The sequence below is a fragment of the Catharus ustulatus genome, chromosome 40 (assembly GCF_009819885.2).
Source record: "Catharus ustulatus isolate bCatUst1 chromosome 40, bCatUst1.pri.v2, whole genome shotgun sequence".
In the NCBI taxonomy this organism is placed as follows: Eukaryota; Metazoa; Chordata; class Aves; order Passeriformes; family Turdidae; genus Catharus; species Catharus ustulatus.
In genome coordinates this window covers 556589-579547 of record NC_046260.1, presented here as the reverse complement: position 1 = coordinate 579547, position 22959 = coordinate 556589, and the positions used below count along the sequence as shown (strand labels likewise).

General features: G+C 50.0%; 3 protein-coding genes across 3 annotated transcripts in view; 1 reads left to right on the top strand and 2 right to left on the bottom strand.

The window, feature by feature from the left end:
* LOC117010233 (serine protease 33-like) overlaps positions 1-6213 on the bottom strand; it is a 16888-nt gene extending 10675 nt beyond the window's left edge. Inside the window, exons 1-5 of the mRNA XM_033084526.1 lie at positions 6037-6213; positions 4947-4979; positions 2702-2870; positions 898-1025; positions 463-488 (exon numbers count right to left, since the gene is read on the bottom strand). Of these exons, the coding sequence (XP_032940417.1) occupies positions 463-488; positions 898-1025; positions 2702-2870; positions 4947-4979; positions 6037-6127 (447 nt within the window). The 5' untranslated portion in view covers positions 6128-6213. The remainder of the gene's footprint in view (positions 1-462; positions 489-897; positions 1026-2701; positions 2871-4946; positions 4980-6036) is intronic.
* Positions 6214-6919: 706 nt separating this feature from the next.
* ELOB (elongin B) lies at positions 6920-14837 on the top strand. Its single transcript, XM_033084545.1, has 4 exons — positions 6920-6994; positions 9597-9731; positions 11565-11673; positions 14661-14837. Exons 1-4 carry the CDS (start codon positions 6992-6994, stop codon positions 14771-14773), a joined length of 360 nt encoding a protein of 119 aa, XP_032940436.1. The 5' UTR covers positions 6920-6991; the 3' UTR covers positions 14774-14837.
* A 1133-nt stretch (positions 14838-15970) lies between these two features.
* Positions 15971-18959, bottom strand: LOC117010232 (S-antigen protein-like). Its single transcript, XM_033084525.1, has 3 exons — positions 18463-18959; positions 16504-17022; positions 15971-16128 (listed from the first exon to the last, which is right to left on the bottom strand). Exons 1-3 carry the CDS (start codon positions 18722-18724, stop codon positions 15971-15973), a joined length of 939 nt encoding a protein of 312 aa, XP_032940416.1. The 5' UTR covers positions 18725-18959.
* Between the last annotated feature and the right edge of the window lie 4000 nt (positions 18960-22959).

Genomic DNA, 22959 nt, shown 5'->3' with positions numbered 1-22959 from the left:
GGAGGGGTCATTGAGGTCAATGAGGGGTCAAGGAGGGGTCAGTGACGTCATTGAGTGGGTGGGGGAGGGGTCAGTGACGTCACTGAGGGGGAGGGGATGGGGAAATGGGGGAGGGGTCAGTGTGGGGGAGGGGAAATGGGAAAATGGGGGAGGGGTCACTGAGGGACTGGGGGAGGGGTCAGTGACGTCATTGTGGGGGAGGGGATGGGGAAAATGGGGGAGGGGTCAGTGACGTAATTGAGGGGTCATTGAGGGGTCATTGAGGGGTCAAGGAGGGGGAGGGGTCAGGGATGGGGAGGGGAAAATGGGGAGGGGTCACTGAGGTCAGTGATGGGGTGGGGGAGGGGTCAGTGACGTCACTGAGGGGGTCAAGGAGGGGTCACAGAGGGGGAGGGGTCAGTGTGGGGGAGGGGAAATGGGGGAGGGGTCACTGAGGTCAGTGTGGGGGAGGGGAGGGGTCACTGAGGTCATTGAGGGGGGAGGGGTCACTGTGGGGGAGGGGAAAAGGGGGAGGGGTCACTGAGGTCACTGAGGGGTCAGTGATGTCACTGAGGGGTCAAGGAGGGGTCACAGAGAGGGAGGGGTCAGTGTGGGGGAGGGGAAAATGGGGGAGGGGTCATTGAGGTCAGTGAGGGGGTGGGGGAGGGGTCAGTGACGTCACTGAAGGGGAGGGGTCAGTGTGGGGGAGGGAAAAATGGGGGAGGGGTCACTGAGGTCACAGAGAGGTCACGGAGGGGTCAGTGAGGGGGGAGGGGATGGAGAAATGGGGGAGGGGTCACTGAGGTCACTGAGGGGTCATTAAGGGGGAGGGGTCAGTGTGGGGGAGGGAAAAACGGGGGAGGGATCACTGAGGTCACTGAGGGGTCAGTGACGTCACTGAGGGGGGTCAGAGGTCACCGTGGGGGTGGGGGAGGAGCAGGGACAGCGGGATGGACACGCCCGCCCCTCCCCCACCCCGCCCCTCCCCCCCTCTGTCCAGCTCCGCGGTGCCCAAAAGGACGGAGAAGAGGCGGGGGTCGCTGGAGCTGTGGGGGAGGGGGTGGTGACGTCATTGAGGGGGTTGGTGACGTCATTGAGGGGTCGGTGACGTCATTGAGGGGGTCATTGAGGGGTCACGGAGGGGGAGGGGTCAGTGTGGGGGAGGGGAAATGGGGAGGGGTCAGTCAGAGGGGTCAGGGGTCAATCAGGGGTCACTGAGGGGTCACGGAGGGGTTGGGGTCACTGTGGGGGTGGGGGAGGGGTCAGTGACGTCATTGAGGGGAAAATGGGGGAGGGGTCAGTGAGGGGTCAGGGGTCAATGTGGGGTCAGGGTGGGGGAGGGGCTCCCTCCCAGCACCCCCCAAACCGATCCCAGCCCCAAACTGGTCTGTACTGGTTTGTACTGGTCTATACTGGTTTATACTGGTCTATACTGGTTTGTACTGGTCTGTACTGGTCCATACTGGTTTATACTGGTCCATACTGGTCTGATGCGGGTCAGCACCCACCCCAGTCCAATCCCAGTCCCGTACTGGTCTATATTGATCTCTATTGATCCATACTGGTTTATATTGATCTATATTGATTTATACTGGTTTGTACTGGTTTATACTGGTTTGTACTGGTTTATACTGGTTTATACTGGTCTATACTGGTTTGACACAGGTCAGCACCCACCCCAGTCCATTCCCAGTCCCGTACTGGTCTGTATTAATCTATACTGGTCTATATTGATTTATATTGATCTATATTGATTCATACTGGTTTGTACTGGTTTATACTGGTTTATACTGGTCCATACTGGTTTATACTGGTCTATACTGGTCCATACTGGTTTGATGCAGGTCAGCACCCACCCCAGTCCAATCCCAGTCCAATCCCAGTCCCGTACTGGTCTATATTGATCCATACTGGTCTATATTGATCTGTATTGATTTATACTGGTTTATATTGATTTATACTGATTTATACTGGTCTATACTGGTTTATACTGGTTTGTACTGGTCTATACTGGTCTATACTGATATGACAAAGGTCAGCATCCACCCCAGTCCAATCCCAGTCCATTCCCAGTCCCATACTGGTCTATACTGGTTTATATTGATCTATATTGATCCATACTGGTCTATACCGGTTTGTACTGGTCTGTATTGATTTATACTGGGTTATACTGGTCCATACTGGTCTATACTGGTCCATACTGGTCAGACTCACCCCTGCAGGCAGTGTGCCGCCGTCAGCACCCACCCCAGTCCCGTACTGGTCTATACTGATCCATACTGGTCTATACTGGTCCATACTGAATTATACTGGTTTATACTGGTTTGTACTGGTTTATACTGGTCTATACTGGTTTATACTGGTTTATACTGGTCAGACTCACCCCTGCAGGCAGTGTGCAGCCGTCAGCACCCACCCCAGTCCAATCCCAGTCCTGTACTGGTCTGTACTGGTTTATATTGAGCTATATTGATTTATACTGGTCTGTATTGATTTATACTGGTCCATACTGGTTTATACTGGTTTATACTGGTTTATACTGGTCCATACTGGTTTGATGCAGGTCAGCACCCACCCCAGTCCAATCCCAGTCCCATACTGGTCTATACTGGTCTATATTGATCTATAGTGGTCTATATTGATCTGTATTGATTTATACTGGTTTATACTGGTTTGTACTGGTTTATACTGGTTTATACTGGTCCATACTGGTCAGACTCACCCCTGCAGGCAGTGTGCCGCCGTCAGCACCCACTGTGGAGCCACCAGGGACACCCCACAGACGTGGGAGCCCCCCCGGCGCAGGGAGCCCTGCCAGGGCCAGCGCCCCTCCCCCGCCTCCGAGCCCCCCACCGAGCGGGGCTGGGGGAGGGGCCGGGGCAGCCCGCAGCCTGGGGGGGGAGGGGACACGGTCAGGGACATCTGGGGACATCTGGGGTGGCATTTGGGGACAGTTTGGGGACAGTTTAGGGGGGTTTAAGGGGGATTTTTGGGGATTTTTTTGGGGATTTTAGGGGATTTTGGGACATTTTTGGGGGAGTTTTGGGAGATTTTGGGGGGTTGGGGACATTTGGGGACAATTTGGGGACAGTTTGAGGGAGTTGGGGACATCTAGAGGGGATTTGGGGACAGTTTGGGACATTTGGGGACATTTTTGGGGGATTTTTGGGGATTTTTTAGGGGATTTTGGGGCGATTTGGGGACATTTTTGGGGGGATTTTTGGGGGGTTTGGGGACATTTTGGGGACAGTTTTTGGGGGAGGGGCCGGGGCAGCCCGCAGCCTGGGGGGAGGGGACACCGTCAGGGACATCTGGGGTGGCATCTGGGGACAGTTTGGGGACAGTTTAGGGGGATTTTTGGGGATTTTTTAGGGGATTTTGGGGACATTTTGGGGACATTTTGCTGATTTTTGGGGGGATTTAGGGGGGATTTGGGGACATTTGGGGACAATTTGGGGACAGTTTGAGGACATTTAGGGGACATCTGGGGGGGATTTGGGGACAGTTTGAGACATTTGGGGACATTTTAGGGGGGATTTAGGGGGATTTTTGGGGGGTTTGGGGACAGTTTGGGGACAGTTTTGGGGGTTAAGGGGGATTTTTGGGGATTTTTTAGGGGATTTTGTGACATTTGGGGACATTTTTCGGGGGTTTGGGGACATTTTGGGGGAGTTGGGGACATTTAGAGGGGATTTTAGGGACAGTTTGGGGACAGTTTGGGGGATTTGGGGACACTTGAGGACATTTTGTGGGGGTTTGGGGACATTTTAGGGGGCATTTGGGGACAGTTTGGGACATTTGGGGACATTTTAGGGGGGTTTAAGGGGTATTTATGGGGGATTTTGGGGGGATTTTGGGGACATTTTAGGGGGGATTTTGGGGATTTTGGGGGATTTTGGGACACTTAGGGACAATTTTGGGGACATCTGGGGACATTTTAGGGGGGATTTGGGGACATTTTAGGGACATTTGGGGGGGATTTTGGGGATTTTTTAGGGGATTTTGTGACATTTGGGGACATTTTTGGGGGGGGTTGGGGACATTTGGGGACAGTTTGGGGACAGTTTTGTGGATTTGGGGACATCTGGGGACATTTTGAGGGATTTGGGGACATTTTGGGGGGATTTTTGGGGATTTTAGGGGATTTTTTAGGGGATTTTGGGGGAATTTGGGGACATTTTGGGGGGCGTTGGGGACATTTTGCTGATTTTTTAGGGGATTTAGGGGGGATTTTGGGACATTTGGGGACATTTGAGGACATTTAGGGGACATTTTGAGGGATTTGGGGACAGTTTGGGACATTTGGGGACATTTTTGGGGGGATTTTTGGGGATTTTTTAGGGGATTTTGGGATTTTTTAGGGGATTTTTGGGGACATTTTGAGGGATTTGGGGACATTTAGAGGGGATTTTGGGGGATTTAGGGACATTTGGGGACACTTCAGGGACATTCAGAGGGGATTTGGGGACAGTTTGGGACATTTGGGGACATTTTTGGGGGGATTTTTGTGGATTTTTGTGGATTTTTTAGGGGATTTGGGGACATTTTTGGGGGGATTTTGGGGGATTTGGGGACATTTTGGAGACATTTTGGGGATTTAAGGGGGATTTTTGGGACATTTGGGGACATTTAGGGACAGTTTGGGGACAGTTTGGGACATTTGGGGTGGCATTTGGGGACATTTAGGGGACATTTTAGGGGATTTAGAGGGAATTTGGGGACACTTTAGGGGGGATTTGGGGACATTTTTGGGGATTTGGGGACATTTGGGGACATTTTGGGATTTTTTAGGGGATTTTGGGGACATTTGGGGACATTTTAGGGACATTTTGGGGACAAATTGGGGCAGTTTTGGGGGATTTGGGGACATTTTGGGGACATTTTAGGGGGGATTTTGGGATTTTTTAGGGGATTTAAAGGGGATTTTGGGGACATTTGGGGACATTTTGGGGACATTTTGGGCTCACCCAGCTCCGTCTCCGAGAGCTCCCGGGAACCTCCTGGGAGAAAAAAAAAAATCCCCAAAAAATTCCGAAAAGTTCCCCCAAAAAATCCAAAAAAATCCCCAAAAATTTCCGAAAAGTTCCCGCCAAAAAATTCCAAAAAATTCAAAAAAAATTTCAAAAAATCCCCAAAAATCCCAAAACTAAAAAAAAAAATTAAAAAAAAAATCTCATTCCCAAATCTCAAAAAAAATCCCAAAAAATTCCCCCCAAAAATTAAAAAAAATCCGAAATAATCCCAAAAAAATTCCAAAATTCCCACAAAAAAACCCCAAAATCCCCTAAAAATTCCCCCAAAAAATCCCCTAAAAATCACCCCAAATGTCCCAAAAAAATTAAATAAAAATCCCCAAAAAATCCCCAAAAATCCCAAAAAAATCCCAAAAAAATCCCAAAAAAATCCCCAAAAATCCCCTAAAAAACCAAAAATTCCAAAAAAATCCCCCCAAAATCCCCTAAAAAACCCAAAAATAAAATTATTAAAACCCCCCAAGAAATCCCAAAAAAATCCCAACAAAACCCAAAAAAAAAAAAATCCCAAAAAACCCAAAAATTCCACCCGGGAACCCCAAAAATTTCCCTTAAAACCCAAAAATTTTCCCCTAAAACCCCAAAATTTCAACTTGAACCCCAAAATTTAAATTTAAACCCCCAAAATTCCCTTTAAAACCCCAAAAATTCAACTTTAAAACCCCAAAAATTCAACTTTAAAACCCAAAAATTTCCCCTAAAACCCCAAAATTTTCCCCTAAAACCCCAAAAATTTCAACTTAAACCCCAAAATTTCCCCTAAAACCCCAAAATTCCCCTAAAACCCCAAAAATTCAACTTAAACCCCAAAATTTAAATTTAAACCCCCAAAATTCCCCCTAAAACCCCAAAAATTTCCCCTAAAACCCCAAAAATTCAACTTAAAAACCCCAAAAAAATTCAATTTTTCCTCCCAATTTTCCCATCAACCCCTTAAAAAAATTTAATTTTTTTTTTCCCACGGGTGGGGGGAGGGGCTTGGGGGGGGGGGGATTCCCCTTCCCCTCCCCCCCCCCCTTTTTACCTGAGGGGGGGTCCCCGGGTGTGACGTCACAGCCGAGGGCGCTGAGCAGCAGCAGGGGGGGGAGGGGCAGCAAAACCCGCGGGGTCCCCATGGCGGATCCGCCCCTCCCCCACCCCCCCCGAACCCCTTAAATCATTTTTGGGGGTGGGGGGAGGGGCGAGACGCCGTCGGACGGGTTCGCCCACGTTGGGAAATAATTTAAAAAAAAAAAAAAAAAAAAAAAAAAAATTAGGGGGGGTGTGGCCCTTTAAAAAAATGGGGGAGGGGGAAATTAGTCTGGGAGAGTCCAAAATCCCCGCGGGGGGGGGGGACACACAAAATGTCTCCCCCTCCAAATTATATTTTTGGTATTTTCCTAAATTAAATCCTTTTTTAAACATCGCGATTTCCTCATTAATAAATTTAAAGCCCTCAAAATTTTCCTCAGCCGCGCTCCAGCACCAAAATCCCCCAAATTTACCCCAAATCCCCCCCCAAAAAAACACCAAAAATCCCCAAAAATTCAATTTATTCCCTTCTCAAAATGGCGCCGCCTCCCTCACCCTCATTCCCTCACTGCCCTTCTCAAGATGGCGGCGAAATCTCGCGAGATTTCCGCTCCAGCCCAAAATATCTCCCCCTTCAAAATTATATTTTTTGCACTTTCCTAATTAAATCCTTTTTTAAACATCGCGATTCCCTCTTTAAAATCATTTAGAGCCCTCAAATTCTTCCCCAGCCGCGCTCCAGCACCAAAATCCCCCAAATTTACCCCAAATGTCCCCCAAAAAATCACCAAAAATGCAATTTTTTTCCCTTCTCAAAATGGCGCCGCCTCCCTCACCCTCATTCCCTCACTGCCCTTTTCAAAATGGCGGCGGAATCTCGCGAGATTTCCGCCGGTTCTGCGCGCACGCGCGGGAGCCGCGGGGGCCGCTGGGATCGCGGCGGAACCGGCGCTGAGGGAGCTGCCGCGATGGTGAGAACGGAACGGGGAAAAAGCGGGGCTGGGCACGGCGGATCCGCGGGGTTTTTTTGGGGGGCTGTTCCGGGAGCTTTTCGTCCCTGTGGGGAAACCCTCGGGGCGGAGAAAAAACCGAAAGAATCGCCCGAAATTCCCAAAATTTCCGCCCTGGATCCTTTCCGCTTTCTGGCCCCCCCCCGCTCCAACGCAGCGCAAACGGCCCCTCAGGAGAGGCCACGCCCCTCAGGGAGGCCACGCCCCTTCGCGGAAAGCCCATATAGCGCTCATTAGCGAGGCCACGCCCCCTTCACGGAAACCACGCCTCTTTAATGCCCTTATAAGGAGATCGTGCCTCCTTTCTTTGTGGCCACGCCCCCAGCCTCCCCTCACAGAAGCCACGCCCCCTCAGCGCGCGCTCCCTCACGGAAGCCACGCCCCCTTAATTACCCCAACTCCGCCTTTTTTAATTCGAAAATCCTTTAATTCCAATTAAATCTCTTAATTAATTTAATCACCTGAATTAATTACAACCTCCCACTAATCAACCTCGCCCTTCCCGACCGAACCCGCCTTTATTTCCGCGCTCGTTTTCCTCGCTAGCCACACCCGCTCTTTCACTAGCCACACCTTGGGAATCGCCGGCCGCCGCCTAAAATCCAACACCCACCCTTTAAAACCACCATTTTTCAGTGGCCACCGCCCTTTTGTTGGTGGCCACCGCCATTTTTTTGAGGCCTCCCCCATTTTTTTAGTGGTCACCCCCATTTTTTTGAGACCGCCGCCATTTTGTTGGCGGCCTCCCTGATTTTCTGAGGTGGCGGCCGCCATTTTGTTGGTGGCCACCTCCATTTTGTGAGGCGGTCACCGCCATTTTGTTGGTGGCCACTGCCCTTTACTTGGTGGCCACTGCTGTTTTTTTGGTGGCTTCCCCCATTTTTTGAGGTGGCCACCGCCATTTTTTAGGTGGCCACCTCCATTGTTTTGGTGGCCACCTTTATATTTTTGAGGCAGCCTCCCCCATTTTGTTGGTGGCCACCTCCATTTTTTGAGGCTGCCGCCATTTTTTAGGTGGCCACCTCCATTTTTTTGGTGGCCACCTTTATATTTTTGAGGCAGCCTCCCCCATTTTGTTGGTGGCCACCTCCATTTTTTAGAGGCGGCTGCCATTTTGTTGATGGTGGCCCCCATTTTTGAGGCGGCTGCCTCCATCTTTTTTAGGCCGCCGCCATTTTGTTGGTGGCCACCCTCATTTTATTGCTGACCACCTCCATTTTGTGAGGCGGCTGCCACCATTTTTTCGTAGCCACCCCCATTTTTTAGGCGGCCGCCATTTTGTTGGTGGCCACCTCCATATTTTTGAGGCGACCGCCGCCATTTTGTTGGTGGCCACCCCCATTTTGTTGGTGGCCACCTCCATTTTTTAAGGCGGCCGCCATCTTGTTGGTGGCCTCCCCCATTTTGTGAGGCGGCCCCCATTTTGTTGGTGCCTTCCACCATTTTGTTGCTTCCTGCCACCATTTTGTTGCTTCCCGCCTCCATTTTGTGAGGCACCTGCCATTTTGTAAGGTGGCTGCCATTTTGTTGCTTCCCACCGCCATTTTGTTGGTGCCTCCACCATTTTGTGTGACTGCCGCCATTTTGTTGCTTCCAGCTGCCATTTTGTGAGGCGACTGCCATTTTGTTGGTGCCTCCACCATTTTGTGAGGTGGCCGCCATTTTGTTTGTGCCTTCCACCATTTTGGTGGTGTCTGCCGCCATTTTGTGGGGCGGCCGCCATTTTCTTGATGCCTGCCGCCATTTTGTTGGTGCCTGCCACCATTTTGTGAGGCCACGGCCATGTTGTTGGTGGCTGCCACCATCTTGTTGGTGCCTTCCACCATTTTGTGTGACTGCTGCCATTTTGTGAGGCAGCTGCCATTTTGTGAGGCGACTGCCATTTTGTTGGTGCCTCCACCATTTTGTGAGGTGGCCGCCATTTTGTTTGTGCATTCCACCATTTTGTGAGGCAGCTGCCATTTTGTGAGGCGGCCACCATTTTGTTGGTGGCCGCCATTTTTCTTTTCTTCCAGCCGCCATTTTGTGAGGTGGCTGCCATTTTGTTGCTTTCTGCCGCCATCTTATTCTTGGTGGCCGCCATTTTGTTTCTTCCAGCTGCCATTTTGTGAGGTGTATGCCTTATTTTTTTTCCTTCCGGCCGCCATTTTATGAGGCGGCTGCCATCTTGGTGGTGCCTGCTGCCATCTTGTGAGGCGGCTGCCATTTTGTTTGTACCTTCCGCCATTTTGTGAGGTGGCTGCCATCTTGTTGCTTCCTGTCACCATCTTGTTGCTTCCTACCGCCATTTTGTGAGGCAGCAGCCATCTTGTTTCTTCCTGCCGCCATTTTGTGAGGCAGCTGCCATTTTGTTTGTTGCTTCCTGGCGCCATTTTTTTGCTTCCGGCCGCCATTTTATGAGGCAGCTGCCATCTTGGTGGTGCTTGCGGCCATTTTGTTGCTTCCTGACGCCATTTTTTTTCCTTCCTACTGCCATTTTTTTTGCTTCCGGCCGCCATTTTCCTTCCGGCCGCCATTTTGTCGGTGGCCACCCTCACGTTTTCACTAGCCCACGTTTTTCCAGGACGTGTTTTTGATGATCCGGCGGCACAAGACGACGATTTTCACCGAGGCCAAGGAGTCGTCGACGGTGCTGGAGCTGAAGAGAATCGTGCAGGGGATCCTGCACCGCCCGCCCGAGGAGCAGCGCCTCTACAAGGTGGGGAAAATGGGGGGAAAAATGGGGAAATTGGGAAAAATGGGGGAAATTTGAATAAAGTGGGAAAAAAATGGGGAAAAAAATGGGAATAAATGGGGAAAAATGGAGAAAATTGGAATAAAATGGGGAAAAAATGGGAAAAATGGGAATAAAATTGGGGAAAAATGGGAATAAAATGGTGAAAAAATTGGGGAAAATGGGAATAAAATGGGAATAAATGGGGATAAATGGGAATAAAATTGGGGAAAATGGGAATAAAGTGGGAATAAATGGTGATAAAATGGGATTAAAATGGGGAAAATTGGGAAAAATGGGGGAAATGGGAATATAATGGGTATATATTGGGGAAAATGGGAATAAAATGGGGGAAAAAAGGAAAAAATGGGGGGAAATTGGAAAAAAATTTGGATTAAAATTGGGGAAAAAATGGGTGAAAAATGAGATTAAAATGGGAATGAAATGGGACAATGGGGAAAATGGTAAAAATGGGAATTAAATGGGAATAAAATGGGGAAAATGGGAATAAAACGGGGAAAATGGGAATAAAATGGGGAAAATATGGATAAATGGGAAAAAATGGAAATAAAATGGGAGAGAATGGGGAAAAATTGGGGAAAATGGGGATAAATGGGAAAAAATTGGAAAAAAATGGGAATAAAATGGGAAAAATGAGAATTAGATAGGAATAAAATTGGGGGGAATGGGGGAAAATGGGAATAAAATGAGGGAAAATGGGGAAAAATGGGAAAAAAATGGGAGAAAAATGGGGAGAAATGGGAATAAAATGGGAATAAAATGGGGAAAAATGGAGAAATATGGAAAATGGGAATAAAATGGGAATAAAATGGGAATAAAATGGGGAAAATGGGAATTAAATGGGAATAAAATGGGGGGAAATGGGGGAAATTGGAAAAAAAATTGGATTAAAATTGGATGAAAAATGAGATTAAAATGGGAATGAAGTTAGGGGGAAAATGGGAATAAAATGGGGATAAAATGGGAATAAAGTGGGCATAATATGGGAATAAAATGGGGATAAAATGGGAATGAAATGGGACAATGGGAAAAATGGGAATAAAATGGGGGAAAATGGGAATAAAATTGGGGGGAAAATTGGAAAAAAATTTGAATTAAAATTGGGGAAAAAATGGGTGAAAAATGAAAATTGGAAAAAAATAGGAATAAAATGGGAAAAATGAGAATTAAATAGGAATAAAATTGGGGGGAAATGGGGGAAAATGGGAATAAAATGGGGAAAATGGGAAAAAATAAGAATAAAATTGGAGAAAAATGGGAAAAAATGGGAATAAAATGGGAATAAAATTGGAATAAAAAGGGAATAAAATTGGAAAAATGGAAATAAAATGGGAGAAAAATGGGGAAAAATGGGAATAAAATGGGAATAAAATGGGAATAAAATGGGAAAATGGGAATAAAATGAGGATTGAATGGGGAAAAATTGGGAAAATGGGGAAAAAATGGGAATAAAATGGAAATAAAATGGAAATAAAATGGGAATAAAATGGAAATAAAATGGAAATAAAATGGGGAAAAATGGGAAAAAAATGGAAATAAAATGGGAATAAAATGGAAATAAAATGGGAATAAAATGGAAATAAAATGGAAATAAAATGGGAATAAAATGGAAATAAAATGGGAATAAAATGGAAATAAAATGGAAATAAAATGGGAATAAAATGGGCAAAAATGGGGAAAAATGGGAATAAAATGGGAATAAAATGGGGAAAAAATGAGAATATTTCAGGAAATTGAATATTTTAACAACATTTAGGATATTTTAAATTAAAATTTAATTTTTTTATCCTTTTTTAGGACGACCAGCTCCTGGAGGACTCCAAAACTTTGGGCGACTGCGGCTTCACGAGCCAAACGGCGCGGCCCCAGGCGCCGGCCACCGTGGGGCTGGCCCTGAGGAATGGGGGTGGGCTGGGCTCCCAAATGGGGCTGGGGTCCTAAAATGGGTCTGGGGGATTCCTAAAAGGGGATTTTGGGGGTCTGGGGGGTCATAAATGGAATTTTTTTGGGTTTTTAAGGGATCCTGAATGGGATTTTGGGGGGTCCTGAATGGGATTTTGGGGGGGATTTGGGGGGTCTTTAAATGGGTCTGGGGTCTTTAAATGGGTCTGGGGTCCCTAAATGGGTCTGGGGTCTTTAAATGGGTCTGGGGGATTCCTAAAAGGGGATTTTTTGGGGTTTTTAAGGGATTGTGAATGGGATTTTGGGGGGGATTTGGGAGGTCCCAAATGGGTCTGGGGTCTCTAAATGGGTCTGGGGGATTCCTTAAAGGGGATTTTTGGGGGGGTTGAGGGGGATTTTGGGGGGATTTTTGGGATTTTCTGGGATTTTGAGGGGTCCTGAATGGGATTTTAGGGGGGATTTTGGGAGGTCCTAAATGGGTCTGGGGTCCTTAAATGGGTCTGGGGTCCTTAAATGGGTCTGGGGGATTCCTAAAAGGGGATTTTTGGGGGTTTAGGGGATCCTAAATGGGATTTTTTGGGGTTCCCAGGTTGAATTTTGGGAATTTTGGGGTTCCCAGATGGGATTTTTGGGATTTTTGGGTGTCCTGAGTTGGATATTTTGGGTTTCTGGCCATTTCCAAGATTGGATTTTGGGGTTTTTGGGTTCCTGGGTCGGATTTTTGGGGTTTTGATGTGTAATTTTTGGGTTCCAAGATTGAATTTTGGGGTTTTGGGGTTCCCAGGTGGGATCTTTTTAGGATTTGGATTTTGGGGTTTCTGGGTTTTCTATGTTAGTTTTTGGGGTTTCCAGGTGAAATTTTGGGATTTTTGGGTGTCCTGGGTTGGATTTCTGGGATTTTTGGGGTTCCCAGTTGGGATTTTTTGGGATTTGGGGTTGGATTTTGGGGTTTTGGGGTTCCTGGGTTGGATTTTTAAAGTTTCCAGGTGGAATTTTGGGGTTCCCAGGTGGAATTTTGGGATTTTTTGTGTGTCTTGAGTTGGATTTTTTGGGTTTTTGGCCATTTCTAAGATTGGATTTTGGGGTTTTTGGGTTCCTGGGTCGGATTTTTGGGGTTTTGATGTGTAATTTTTGGGTTCCAAGATTGAATTTTGGGGTTTTGGGGTTCCCAGGTGGGATCTTTTTAGGATTTGGGGTTGGATTTTGGGGTTTCTGGGTTCTTGGGTTGGATTTTTGGCGTTCCAAGATTGAATTTTGGGTTTTTGGGGTTCCAAGTTGGGACTTGGGGTGTCCTGAGTTTGATTTTTGGGATTTTTGGGATTCTCAGATGGGAATTTTGGGGATTTGGGGTTGGATTTTGGGGTTTCTGGGTTGGATTTTGTGTTTTCCAGCTTGAGATTTTTTAGGATTTTTGGGATTTTGGGATTTTTGGGTGTCCTGGGTTTGATTTTTGGGTTTTTGGGGATCCCAGGATGGATTTTTGGGTTTCCAGGTTGGGATTTTTGGGATTTCTTGGGATTTTGGGAGGTCACAGATGGGATTTTTGGGGTTTCCAGATGGGATGTTTTGGAATTTGGGGTTGGATTTTGGGGTTTTGGGGTTCCTGGGTTGGATTTTTAAAGTTTCCAGGTGGAATTTTGGGGTTCCCAGGTGGAATTTTGGGATTTTTTGTGTGTCTTGAGTTGGATTTTTTTGGGTTTTTGGCCATTTCTAAGATTGGATTTTGGGGTTTTTGAGGTTCCCAGATGGGATTTTTTGGGATTTGGGGTTGGATTTTGGGGTTTTTGGGTTTTCTAGGTTGGATTTTTGGGTTCCTGGGTTGGATTTTGGGGGTTCCAAGATGGAAGTTTTGGGTTTTTGGGGTTTCTGGGTTGGATTTTGGGGTTCCAGGTGGAATTTCGGGTTTTTTTGGGGTTCCAGGTGGAATTTTGGGTTTTTTTTTGGGGTTTCCAGGTGGAATTTTGGGGGTTCCAAGATTGAATTTTGGCATTTTGGGATTTTTGGGATTCTTGTCCGACCTTTGACCCCCGGAATTCCCAGAGGAATCCTTCGAGGGTCTCACATCGAGCCCTGCTGGGAGGGTTTGGGGCTGGAATTTGGGATTTTGGGGTTCCTGGGTTGGATTTTTGGGATTTTGGGGATCCCAGGATGGATTTTTGGGGTTTCCAGGTTGGGATTTTTGGGATTTTCGGGTTTCCTGGTGAGATTTTGGGATTTTTGGGTGTCCTGGGTTGGATATTTTGGGTTTTTGGCCATTTCCAAGATTGGATTTTGGGGTTTTTGGCGTTCCTGGGTTGAATTTTGGGATTTCCAGGTAAATTTTGGGGTTTTTGGGGTGTCCTGGGTTGGATTTTTGGGGTTCCAAGATGGAATTTTGGGATTTTAGGGGTTCCCAGATGGGATTTTAGGGTTTTATTCAGGGATTCCAGGTTGAATTTTGGGGTTTCTGGGTTGGATTTTTGGGATTTTGGGGTTCCCAGATGGGATCTTTTGGGATTTGGTTTGGATTTTGGGGTTCCTGGGTTGGATTTTGGGAGTTTTGGGGTTCTCAGATGCAAATTTTGGGTTTTTGGGGTTCCTGGGTCGGATTTTGGGGTTTCCAGGTGGAATTTTGGGGTTCCTGGGTTGAATTTTGGGGTTTTTGGGGTTTCCAGGATGGGATTTTTGAGATTTGGGGTTGGATTTTTGGCGTTCCAAGATTGAATTTTGGCATTTTGGGGTTCCAAGTTGGGACTTGGATTGTCCTGGGTTTGATTTTTGGGATTTTTGGGGTTCTCAGATGGGAATTTTGGGGTTTTTGGGGTTCCTGGGTTGGATTTTGGGGATTTTTGGGGTTCCCAGATGGGAATTTGGGGGATTTGGGTTTGGATTTTGGGGTTTCTGGATGGGATTTTTTGGGTTTTTGGCCATTTTTAAGATTGGATTTTGGGATTTTTGGGGTTCCCAGATGGGAATTTGGGATTTTTAACCCTTTCCTCCCCGAATTCCCAGAGGAATCCTTCGAGGGTCTGCGCATCGAGCCCTTCTCCAGCCCCCCGGAGCTCCCGGACGTGATGAAGCCTCAGGACTCGTCCGGCGCCGCCACCGACCCCCCCCTGCCCTGAGCCCCCAAATTTTGGGGGATTTTGGGGAATTTTGGGGGATTTTGGGAATTTTGGGAATTTTGGGGGAGGGGCTGGAATGGTCCAAAGGGGGTGGGGGGGGGGAGGGGACACCGGAATTCCTCCCCAAAATAAAAATTTCTGGTGAAAATTTGGGGATTTTTAGTGGATTTTTGGGGAATTTTGGAGATCCCAAATTTCTTTATTTTCATCATCATCATCAGGGAGAGCCAAAATCTCGTTTTTTTGACCCAAAATTCTTCATCTTCATCATCATCTCCATCATCATCCTCATCTTCATCATCATCATGGAGACCCAAAATCCCATTTTTTGGACCCAAAATTCCTCCTCATCTTCGTCATCATCATCTTCATCACGGTCAAAAAAATCCATTTTGGGTTTTTTTCGACCCAAAATTCTTCATCTTCATCATCATCGTCATGCTCATCATCCTCATCATCTTCATCATCATCATGGAGACCCAAAGTTCCATTTTTTGGACCCAAAATTCCTCCTCATCTTCATCCTCATCTTCATCTTCATCATCATCTTCCTCACCTTCCTCCTCTTCCTCCTCCTTTAATCTTCATCCCCTCCTCCATCATCATCATCATCATCATCTTCATCATCTTCATCTTCATCATCATCATGGCGGCCTAAAATTCCGTTTTGGGCTTTTTTTGACCCAAAATTCTTCATCTTCATCATCATCATCTTCATCATCTTCTTCCTCACCTTCTTCCTCCTCCTCCTCCTCCTTTAATCTTCATCTCCTCCTCCATCATCACCACCATCATCTTCATCTTCATCACCTTCATCTTCATCATCATCAAAAAAATCCATTTTGGGCTTTTTTCGACCCAAAATTCTTCATCTTCATCATCATCATCATCGTCATCATCTTCATCATCATCTTCATCTTCATCATCGTCATGGAGACCCAAAGTTCTGGTTTTTTGACCCAAAATTCTTCATCTTCATCACCTTCATCTTCCTCATCATCATCATCATCATCATGAAAAAATCCATTTTGGTTTTTTTTTTTTTCCCAAAATTCTTCATCTTCATCATCATCATCTTCATCCTCAAGGAAACCCAAAGTTCCGTTTTTTTGACCCAAAATTCTTCATCCTCATCATCTTCATCATCATCACCTTCATCATCTTCCTCCTCACCCTCCTCTTCCTCTTCCTCTCCCTTTAATCTTCATCCCCTCCATCATCACCATCACTGGGGCCTTCATCACCTTCATCTTCATCATCATCACGGTCAAAAAATCCACTTTGGGTTTTTTTCGACCCAAAATTCTTCATCTTCATCATCATCACCATCTTCATCCTCATGGAGACCCAAAGTTCTGTTTTTTCGACCCAAAATTCCTCCTAATTTTCATCATCATCATCTTCCTCATCTTCATCCTCATCTTCATCATCATCATCATGGAAAAATCTATTTTGGGGTTTTTTCGACCCAAAAATTCTTCATCATCCTCATCTTCATCATCTTCCTCCTCAAGTTCCTCTTCCTCCTCTTCCTTTAATCTTTATCCCCTCCTCCATCATCATCTTCATCATCATCATGGTCAAAAAATCCATTTTGGTTTTTTTCGACCCAAAATTCTTCATCTTCATCTTCATCATCATCATCCTCATCATCTTCGTCTTCATCATCTTCCTCCCCACCTTCTTCCTCCTCCTCCTCCTTTAATCTTCATCTCCTCCTCCATCATCACCACCATCATCACCGGGGCCTTCATCGCCTCCTTCATCATCATCAGGGCCTTCATCCCCTCCATCATCTTCCTCAGGGCCTTCATCCCCTCCTCCTTCATCACCATCATCTTCCTCAGGGCCTTCATCCCCTCCTCCATCCTCACCATCATCATTGGGGCCTTCATCGCCTCCATCATCATCATCCTCTTGGCCTTCATCTTCATTTTTGGGCTCTCCTTCATCATCCTCATGGCCTTCATCACCTTCATCTCCCTCAGGGCCTTCATCACCTCCTTCATCATCATCATCATCATCATCATCATCGTGGCCTTCATCGTCTCCTTCCTCTTCCTCATGGCCTTCCTCCCCGGTTTTGGGTTCTCCATCATCATCCTCGTGGCCTTCATCGCCATTTCCGGGCTCTCCCTCCTCTTCCTCGCGCGTCCACTCCGGCCCCGGCTCCGGCCCCGGCTCCGGCCGGCAGCACGGACAGTCCGAGCGGTGCAAGGCCGCGGCGTCGCGCTGGGGGTCGTAGAAATCTGGGGGGGGAGAGTGACCAGAGTGACCAGAGTGACCACTAACCAATGGAGTGACCACTGGAGTGACCACTGACCACTGCAGTGACCACTGGAGTAACCAGAGTGACCATGAGTGACCACTGACCACTGGAGTGACCACTAACCAATGGAGTGACCACTGGAGTGACCACTGACCACTGCAGTGACCACTGGAGTGTCCAGGAGTGAACACGAGTGACCACTGACCACTGGAGTGACCACTGACCACTCCAGGTCACAGCTGGACATTGGAGCGGTCACTCAATGAAGGAGGGGTCAAAAAATCTGGGGAAAATCACCAAAAAATGACCAGGAGTGACCACTGGAGTGACCACTGGAATAAATGACCACATGAGTGACCACTGGAGTGACCACAGCAGTGACCACAGGAGTGACCACTGGAATAAATGACCACTGCAGTGACCACTGGAATGACCACAGGAGTGACCAGTGAAGTGACCACTGACCACTCCAGGTCACAGCTGGACATCGGAGCGGTCACTCATTGAAGGAGGGGTCAAAACAATTTGGGAAAAACGGGGAAAAAACACTCGAGATGACCACTGGAGTGACCACTGACCACTGGAGTGACCACTGACCACTCCAGGTCACAGCTGGACATTGGAGCGGTCACTCAATGAAGGAGGGGTCAAAAAATCTGGGGAAAATCACCAAAAAATGACCAGGAGTGGCCAGGAGTGACCACTGGAACAAATGACCACTGGAGTGACCACAGCAGTGACCACAGGAGTGACCACTGGAATAAATGATCACAGGAGAGACCACTGGAATGACCACTGGAATAAATGACCACTGCAGTGACCACTGGAATGACCACAGGAGTGACCAGTGAAGTGACCACTGACCACTCCAGGTCACAGCTGGACATCGGAGCGGTCACTCATCGAAGGAGGGGTCAAAACAATTTGGGAAAAACGGGGAAAAACACTCGAGATGACCACTGGAGTGACCAGTGCAGTGACCACAGGAATGACCACAGGAGTGACCACTGCAGTGACCACTGGAGTGACCACTGGAATAAATGACCACTGGAATGACCTCAGGAGTGACCACTGCCCCCAGGCCCGGCCAGACACCGCTGTGGTCACTCACCGAAGGGTCCTGGACACTGCAGTGGTCACTCACCGAACTGGACACCGCAGTGGTCACTCACCGAACTGGACACTGGTCACTCACCGAAGGGCAGTGGTCACTCACCGAACTGGACACTGCAGCGGTCACTCACCGAACTGGACAGTGGTCACTCACCGAAGGACAGCGGTCACTCACGGAACTGGACAGCGGTCACTCACTGAAGGGCTGTGGTCACTCACTGAACTGGACAGTGGTCACTCACTGGAGGGCAGTGGTCACTCACCGAAGGGCAGTGGTCACTCACCGAACTGGACAGCGGTCACTCACCGAAGGGCCCCGGCCGGGGCGGCCCCTCCAGCCGCTCCAGGACGGTCAGCAGGACGCGGCAGCTGTGGTCACCTCTGGCCACGGCCAGAGCGCGGAGCCGCCGGGCCCAGCCCGAGCCGCCCGGACGTCCGAGCGCGGCCGCCTCGGTCTCGGACACGGCTCCGGCCGCTCGGAGCTCGGCCAGCAGCGCCTCGGCCGGCACCGCGTCCAGCCGGCGATCCAGGCTCCGGCCACCGGACTGGACACGCTCCAGGGACGACATGGCCGGAGGGGACGGGGAGTGGATGCTGAGTGGACACTGGGGATGGACGCTGAGTGGACACCTAGAGTGGACAATGGACACACTGAGTGGACACTGAGAATGGACACGGAGTGGACACTGGGATGGGCTCTGGACACTGGGAGTGGACACAGAGTGGACATGGAGTGGGCACTGGGGTGGACACTGGGATGGACAAGGAGTGGACACTGAGTGGACACTGGGCACACGGAGTGGACACTGGGAGTGGACACTGGGATGGACACTGGGGGTGAGGAGTGGACACTGGGATGGACTCGGAGTGGACACTGCGATGGACACTGGACACTGGAGTGGACACTGGGATGGGCTCCGGACACTGGGATGGACACTGGGAATGGACACAGAGTGGACACCTAAAGTGGACAATGGACACACTGAGTGGACACTGGACACTGGGAGTGGACACTGAGATGGACACTGGGAATGGACACAGAGTGGACACTGGGATGCATTCCGGACACTGGGAGTGGACACTGGACACTGACCCCAGAGTGATCCCTGGAGTGGACACTGGGATGGGCACAGAGTGGACAATGGGCACATGGAGTGGACACTGGGATGGGCTCTAGACACTGGGAGTGGACACTGGAGTGGACACTGGAGTGGACACTGGGAGTGGGCACTGGGAGTGGACACTGGACACAGAGTGGACATGGGGATGGGCTCTGGACACTGAGTGGACACTGGGATGGACACAGAGTGGACACTGGGATGGACACTGAGAATGCACACAGAGTGGACAGTGGGGGGGGGAGTGGACACAGAGTGGACACTGGGATGGGCTCTGGACACTGAGTGGACAATGGACACACAGAGTGGACATGGAGTGGACACTGGACACGGAGTGGACACTGAGAATGGACACTGAGTGGAAAATGGACACTGAGATGGACACTGGGAATGGGGTCTGGACACTGGGAGTGGACACTGAGAATGGACACTGAGTGGACACTGGGCATACGGAGTGGACAGTGAGTGGACACACAGTGGACACTGGGATGGACACTGGGGTGGACACTGGGATGGGCTCCAGACACTGGGAGTGGACACTGGGAGTGGACAATGGACACTGAGTGGACACTGGGGGTGGGGAGTGGACACTGAGAATGGACACTGGGGATGGACACTCGAGTAGATACTGGGGGTTGGGAGTGGACAATGGACACTGGGAGTGGACAATGGACACAGGGTGGACACTGGGATGGACACTGGGAGTGGACACTGAGTGGACACTGGGATGGACACTGGGAGTGGACACTGAGTGGACACTGAGTGGACACTGTGAATGGGCTCTGGATACTGAGAGTGGACACTGGACATGGAGTGGACACAGAGTGGACACTGGGAGTGGACACCAGGTGGACACTGGGGGTGGGGAGTGGACACTGGGATGGACACTGGGATGGACACCGAGTGGACACCGGACACTGACCCCTGCAGTGCCCCCCCCCACTCCCCCCCCCAATTTCCCCTATAGAACCGCCCCCCCACCCCCCCCATAGGGTCCCATCCCCTATAGACTCCCTCTGGTCCCCTATAGATCCCCTATAGAACCCCTCCCCCACCCCCCCTTATAGGATCCCGTCCCCTATAGAACCCCCCCGTCCCCCCTAGAGCCCTTATAGAACCCCTCCCGTCCCCTATAGAACCCCCGGGTCCCCTATAGAACCGCCCCCCCACCCCCTCTATAAGGTCCCGCCCCCCCCCGTCCCCTATGGATCCCCCGTACCTGCTCCCGGCCCCTCCAGACCCCTATAGATCCCCTATAGATCCCCTATAGATCCCCTATAGATCCCCTATAGGCTCCCCCGCCGTCCCGACCTTTACGGCCCGGCCGGGCCCCGCCCCCTCTGACGTCACCGGGGCGCCATAGGCGCCGCCCCCGCGCCGGGGGGGGGATCTATAGGGGCTCTATAGGGCTCTGGAGAGGTTTGTGGGGGTCTAGAGGGGTCTATAGGGGTTCTATAGGGTCCAGTAGGGGTTTAGGGGGTTCTATAGGATCCTAGAGGGGTTTGTGGAGTTCTATAGGGGTTCTATAGGGGGTCTAGAGGGGTCTAAAGGGGTTTGTGGGGTTCTATAGGGGCTCCATAGGGATCTAGAGGGCTTCTATAGGGGTGCATGGGGGTTCTATAGGGTTCAGCAGATGTTCTATAAGGTCCTACAGGGGTTTATGGGGTTCTATAGGGTCCCATAGGGGTTTAGGGTGATTCTACGGGGTCCTAGATTGGTTCCATAGGGTCCTATAGGGTTCCATAGGGTTCCATAGGGTTCTATAGGGTTCTATATGATCCCAGCTAGGTTCCATAGGGGTCTATAGAGTTCCATAGGGTTCTATAAGGTTCTATAAGGTCCTATAGGGCCCTAGACTGGTTCTATAGAGGCCTACAGGGTTCCATAGATTTCCATAGGGTTCCATAGGGTTCTATAGGTTTCCATAGGGTTCTATAGGGGCCTATAGGGTTCTATAGGATCCCAGATAGGTTCTATAGGGTTCCATAGGGTTCTATAAGGTTCTATAGGGTTCTATAGGGTTCCATAGATTTCCATAAGGTTCTACAGGGTCCTATAGGGTTCTGTAGGGTTCCATAGGGTTCTATAGGGTCTCAGATTGGTTCCATAGGTTTCCATAGGGTTCCATAGGGTTCTATAGGGGCCTATAGGGTTCCATAGGGTTCTATAGGGTCCATAGGGGTTCTGTAGTGGTTCCATAGGGTTCTATAGGGTTCCATAGGGTTCTATAGGGTTCCATAGGTGCCTATAGGGTTCCATGGGGTTCTATAGAGGTCCATAGGGTTCCATAGGGTTCTATAGGATTCCATAGGGTTCTATAGGGTTCCATAGAGGTCCATAGGGTCCCATAGGGTTCTATAGGGTCTACATTGGTTCCATAGGGTTCTATAGGATCCCACCTCGATTCCCAGACCCCAAAATTCCCCAAATTCCCCCAAATCGGCTCCACCCCCACGGAGCGATCAAGGGCGGAGCTTTATTGGGGGCGGGGTCAGCGCGGGGGGTGGGCGTGGCCTGGGTGGGCGTGGCCTGGGCATGTCTGGGTGGGCGTGGCCTGGGTGGGCGTGGCCAGGTGAGCACGTTCGGGTGGGCGTGGCCTGGTGTGTACAGGTGTGATCAGGTGTGTTCTGGTGGGCGTGGTCCACGTGAGTGTGGTCAGGTGGGCACAGGTGAGCCTGTCCAGGTGTGTCCTCAGGTGTGTCCCAGGTGAGCGTGTCCTGTGTCCAGGTGAGCATGTCACGTCCCCAAGTGTCCCCAGGTGTGTCCCAGGTACTCCCAGGTGTGTCCACGTGTGTCCAGGTGAGCATGTTGTGTGTCCAGGTCAGTGTGTCACGTCCCCAGGTGCGCCCAGGTGTGTCCCAGGTGTATCCAGGTCACCATGTCATGTCCTCAGGTGTGTCCCAAGTGTCCCCAGGTGTGCTCAGGTGTGTCCAGGTGTGTCCAGGTGTATCTGTCTGTCCAGGTGGGTTGGTCCAGGTGTGTCCAGGTGTCCCCAGGTGTCCCCAGGTACCCCCAGGTGTATCCCAGGTGTCCACAGCTGTCCCCAGGTGTCCCCAGGTGTGCCCAGGTGTGCCCAGGTGTGTCCAGGTGATTATGTCATGTCCCCAAGTGTCCCCCAGGTCCCCCCAGGTGTCCCCAGGTGTCCCCAGGTGTCCCCAGGATCCCCCAGGTGTCCCCAGGTGTGTCCACGTCTGTCCAGGTGAGCATTTCCCATGTCCAGGTCAGCATGTCATGTCCCCAGGTCCCCCCAGGTCCCCCCAGGTGTCCCCAGGTCCCCCCAAGTGTCCCCAGGTCCCCCCAGGTGTGCCCAGGTGTCCCCAGGTGTGTCCAGGTCAGTGTGTCATGTCCTCAGGTGTGTCCCCAAGAGCCCCCAGGTGTGTCCCAGGTGCCCCCAGGTGCCCCAGGTGTCCCCACATGTCCCCAGGTGTCCCCAGATGCCCCCAGGTATGTCCAGGTGTGTCCAGGTGAGTGTGTCATGTCCTCAGGTGTGTCCCAGGTCCCCCCAGGCGTCCCCAGGTGCCCCCAGTCCCCCCAGGTGTCCCCAGGTGTGTCCACATGTGTCCAGGTCAGCATGTCATGTCCCCGGGTCCCCCCAGGTCCCCCCAGGTCCCCCAGGTGTCCCCAGGTGTCCCCAGGTGTCCCCAGGTGTCCCCAGGTGTGCCCAGGTGAGCATGTCACGTCCCCAG

Excerpts from the sequence above, each read along its gene's own strand:
- LOC117010232 (XM_033084525.1), bottom strand. The coding sequence starts at position 18,724 with ATGTCGTCCCTGGAGCGTGTCCAGTCCGGTGGCCGGAGCCTGGATCGC. Across the intron at positions 17,023-18,462 it reads GCCCCGGCCGGGGCCCTTCG|ATTTCTACGACCCCCAGCGC; the intron begins GTGAGTGACCGC and ends CTCCCCCCCCAG. Across the intron at positions 16,129-16,503 it reads AGGCCCCGGTGATGATGGTG|AACTTTGGGTCTCCATGAGG; the intron begins GTGATGATGGAG and ends TCGAAAAAACAG.
- ELOB (XM_033084545.1), top strand. Across the intron at positions 9,732-11,564 it reads AGGAGCAGCGCCTCTACAAG|GACGACCAGCTCCTGGAGGA; the intron begins GTGGGGAAAATG and ends ATCCTTTTTTAG. Across the intron at positions 11,674-14,660 it reads GCTGGCCCTGAGGAATGGGG|AGGAATCCTTCGAGGGTCTG; the intron begins GTGGGCTGGGCT and ends CCGAATTCCCAG.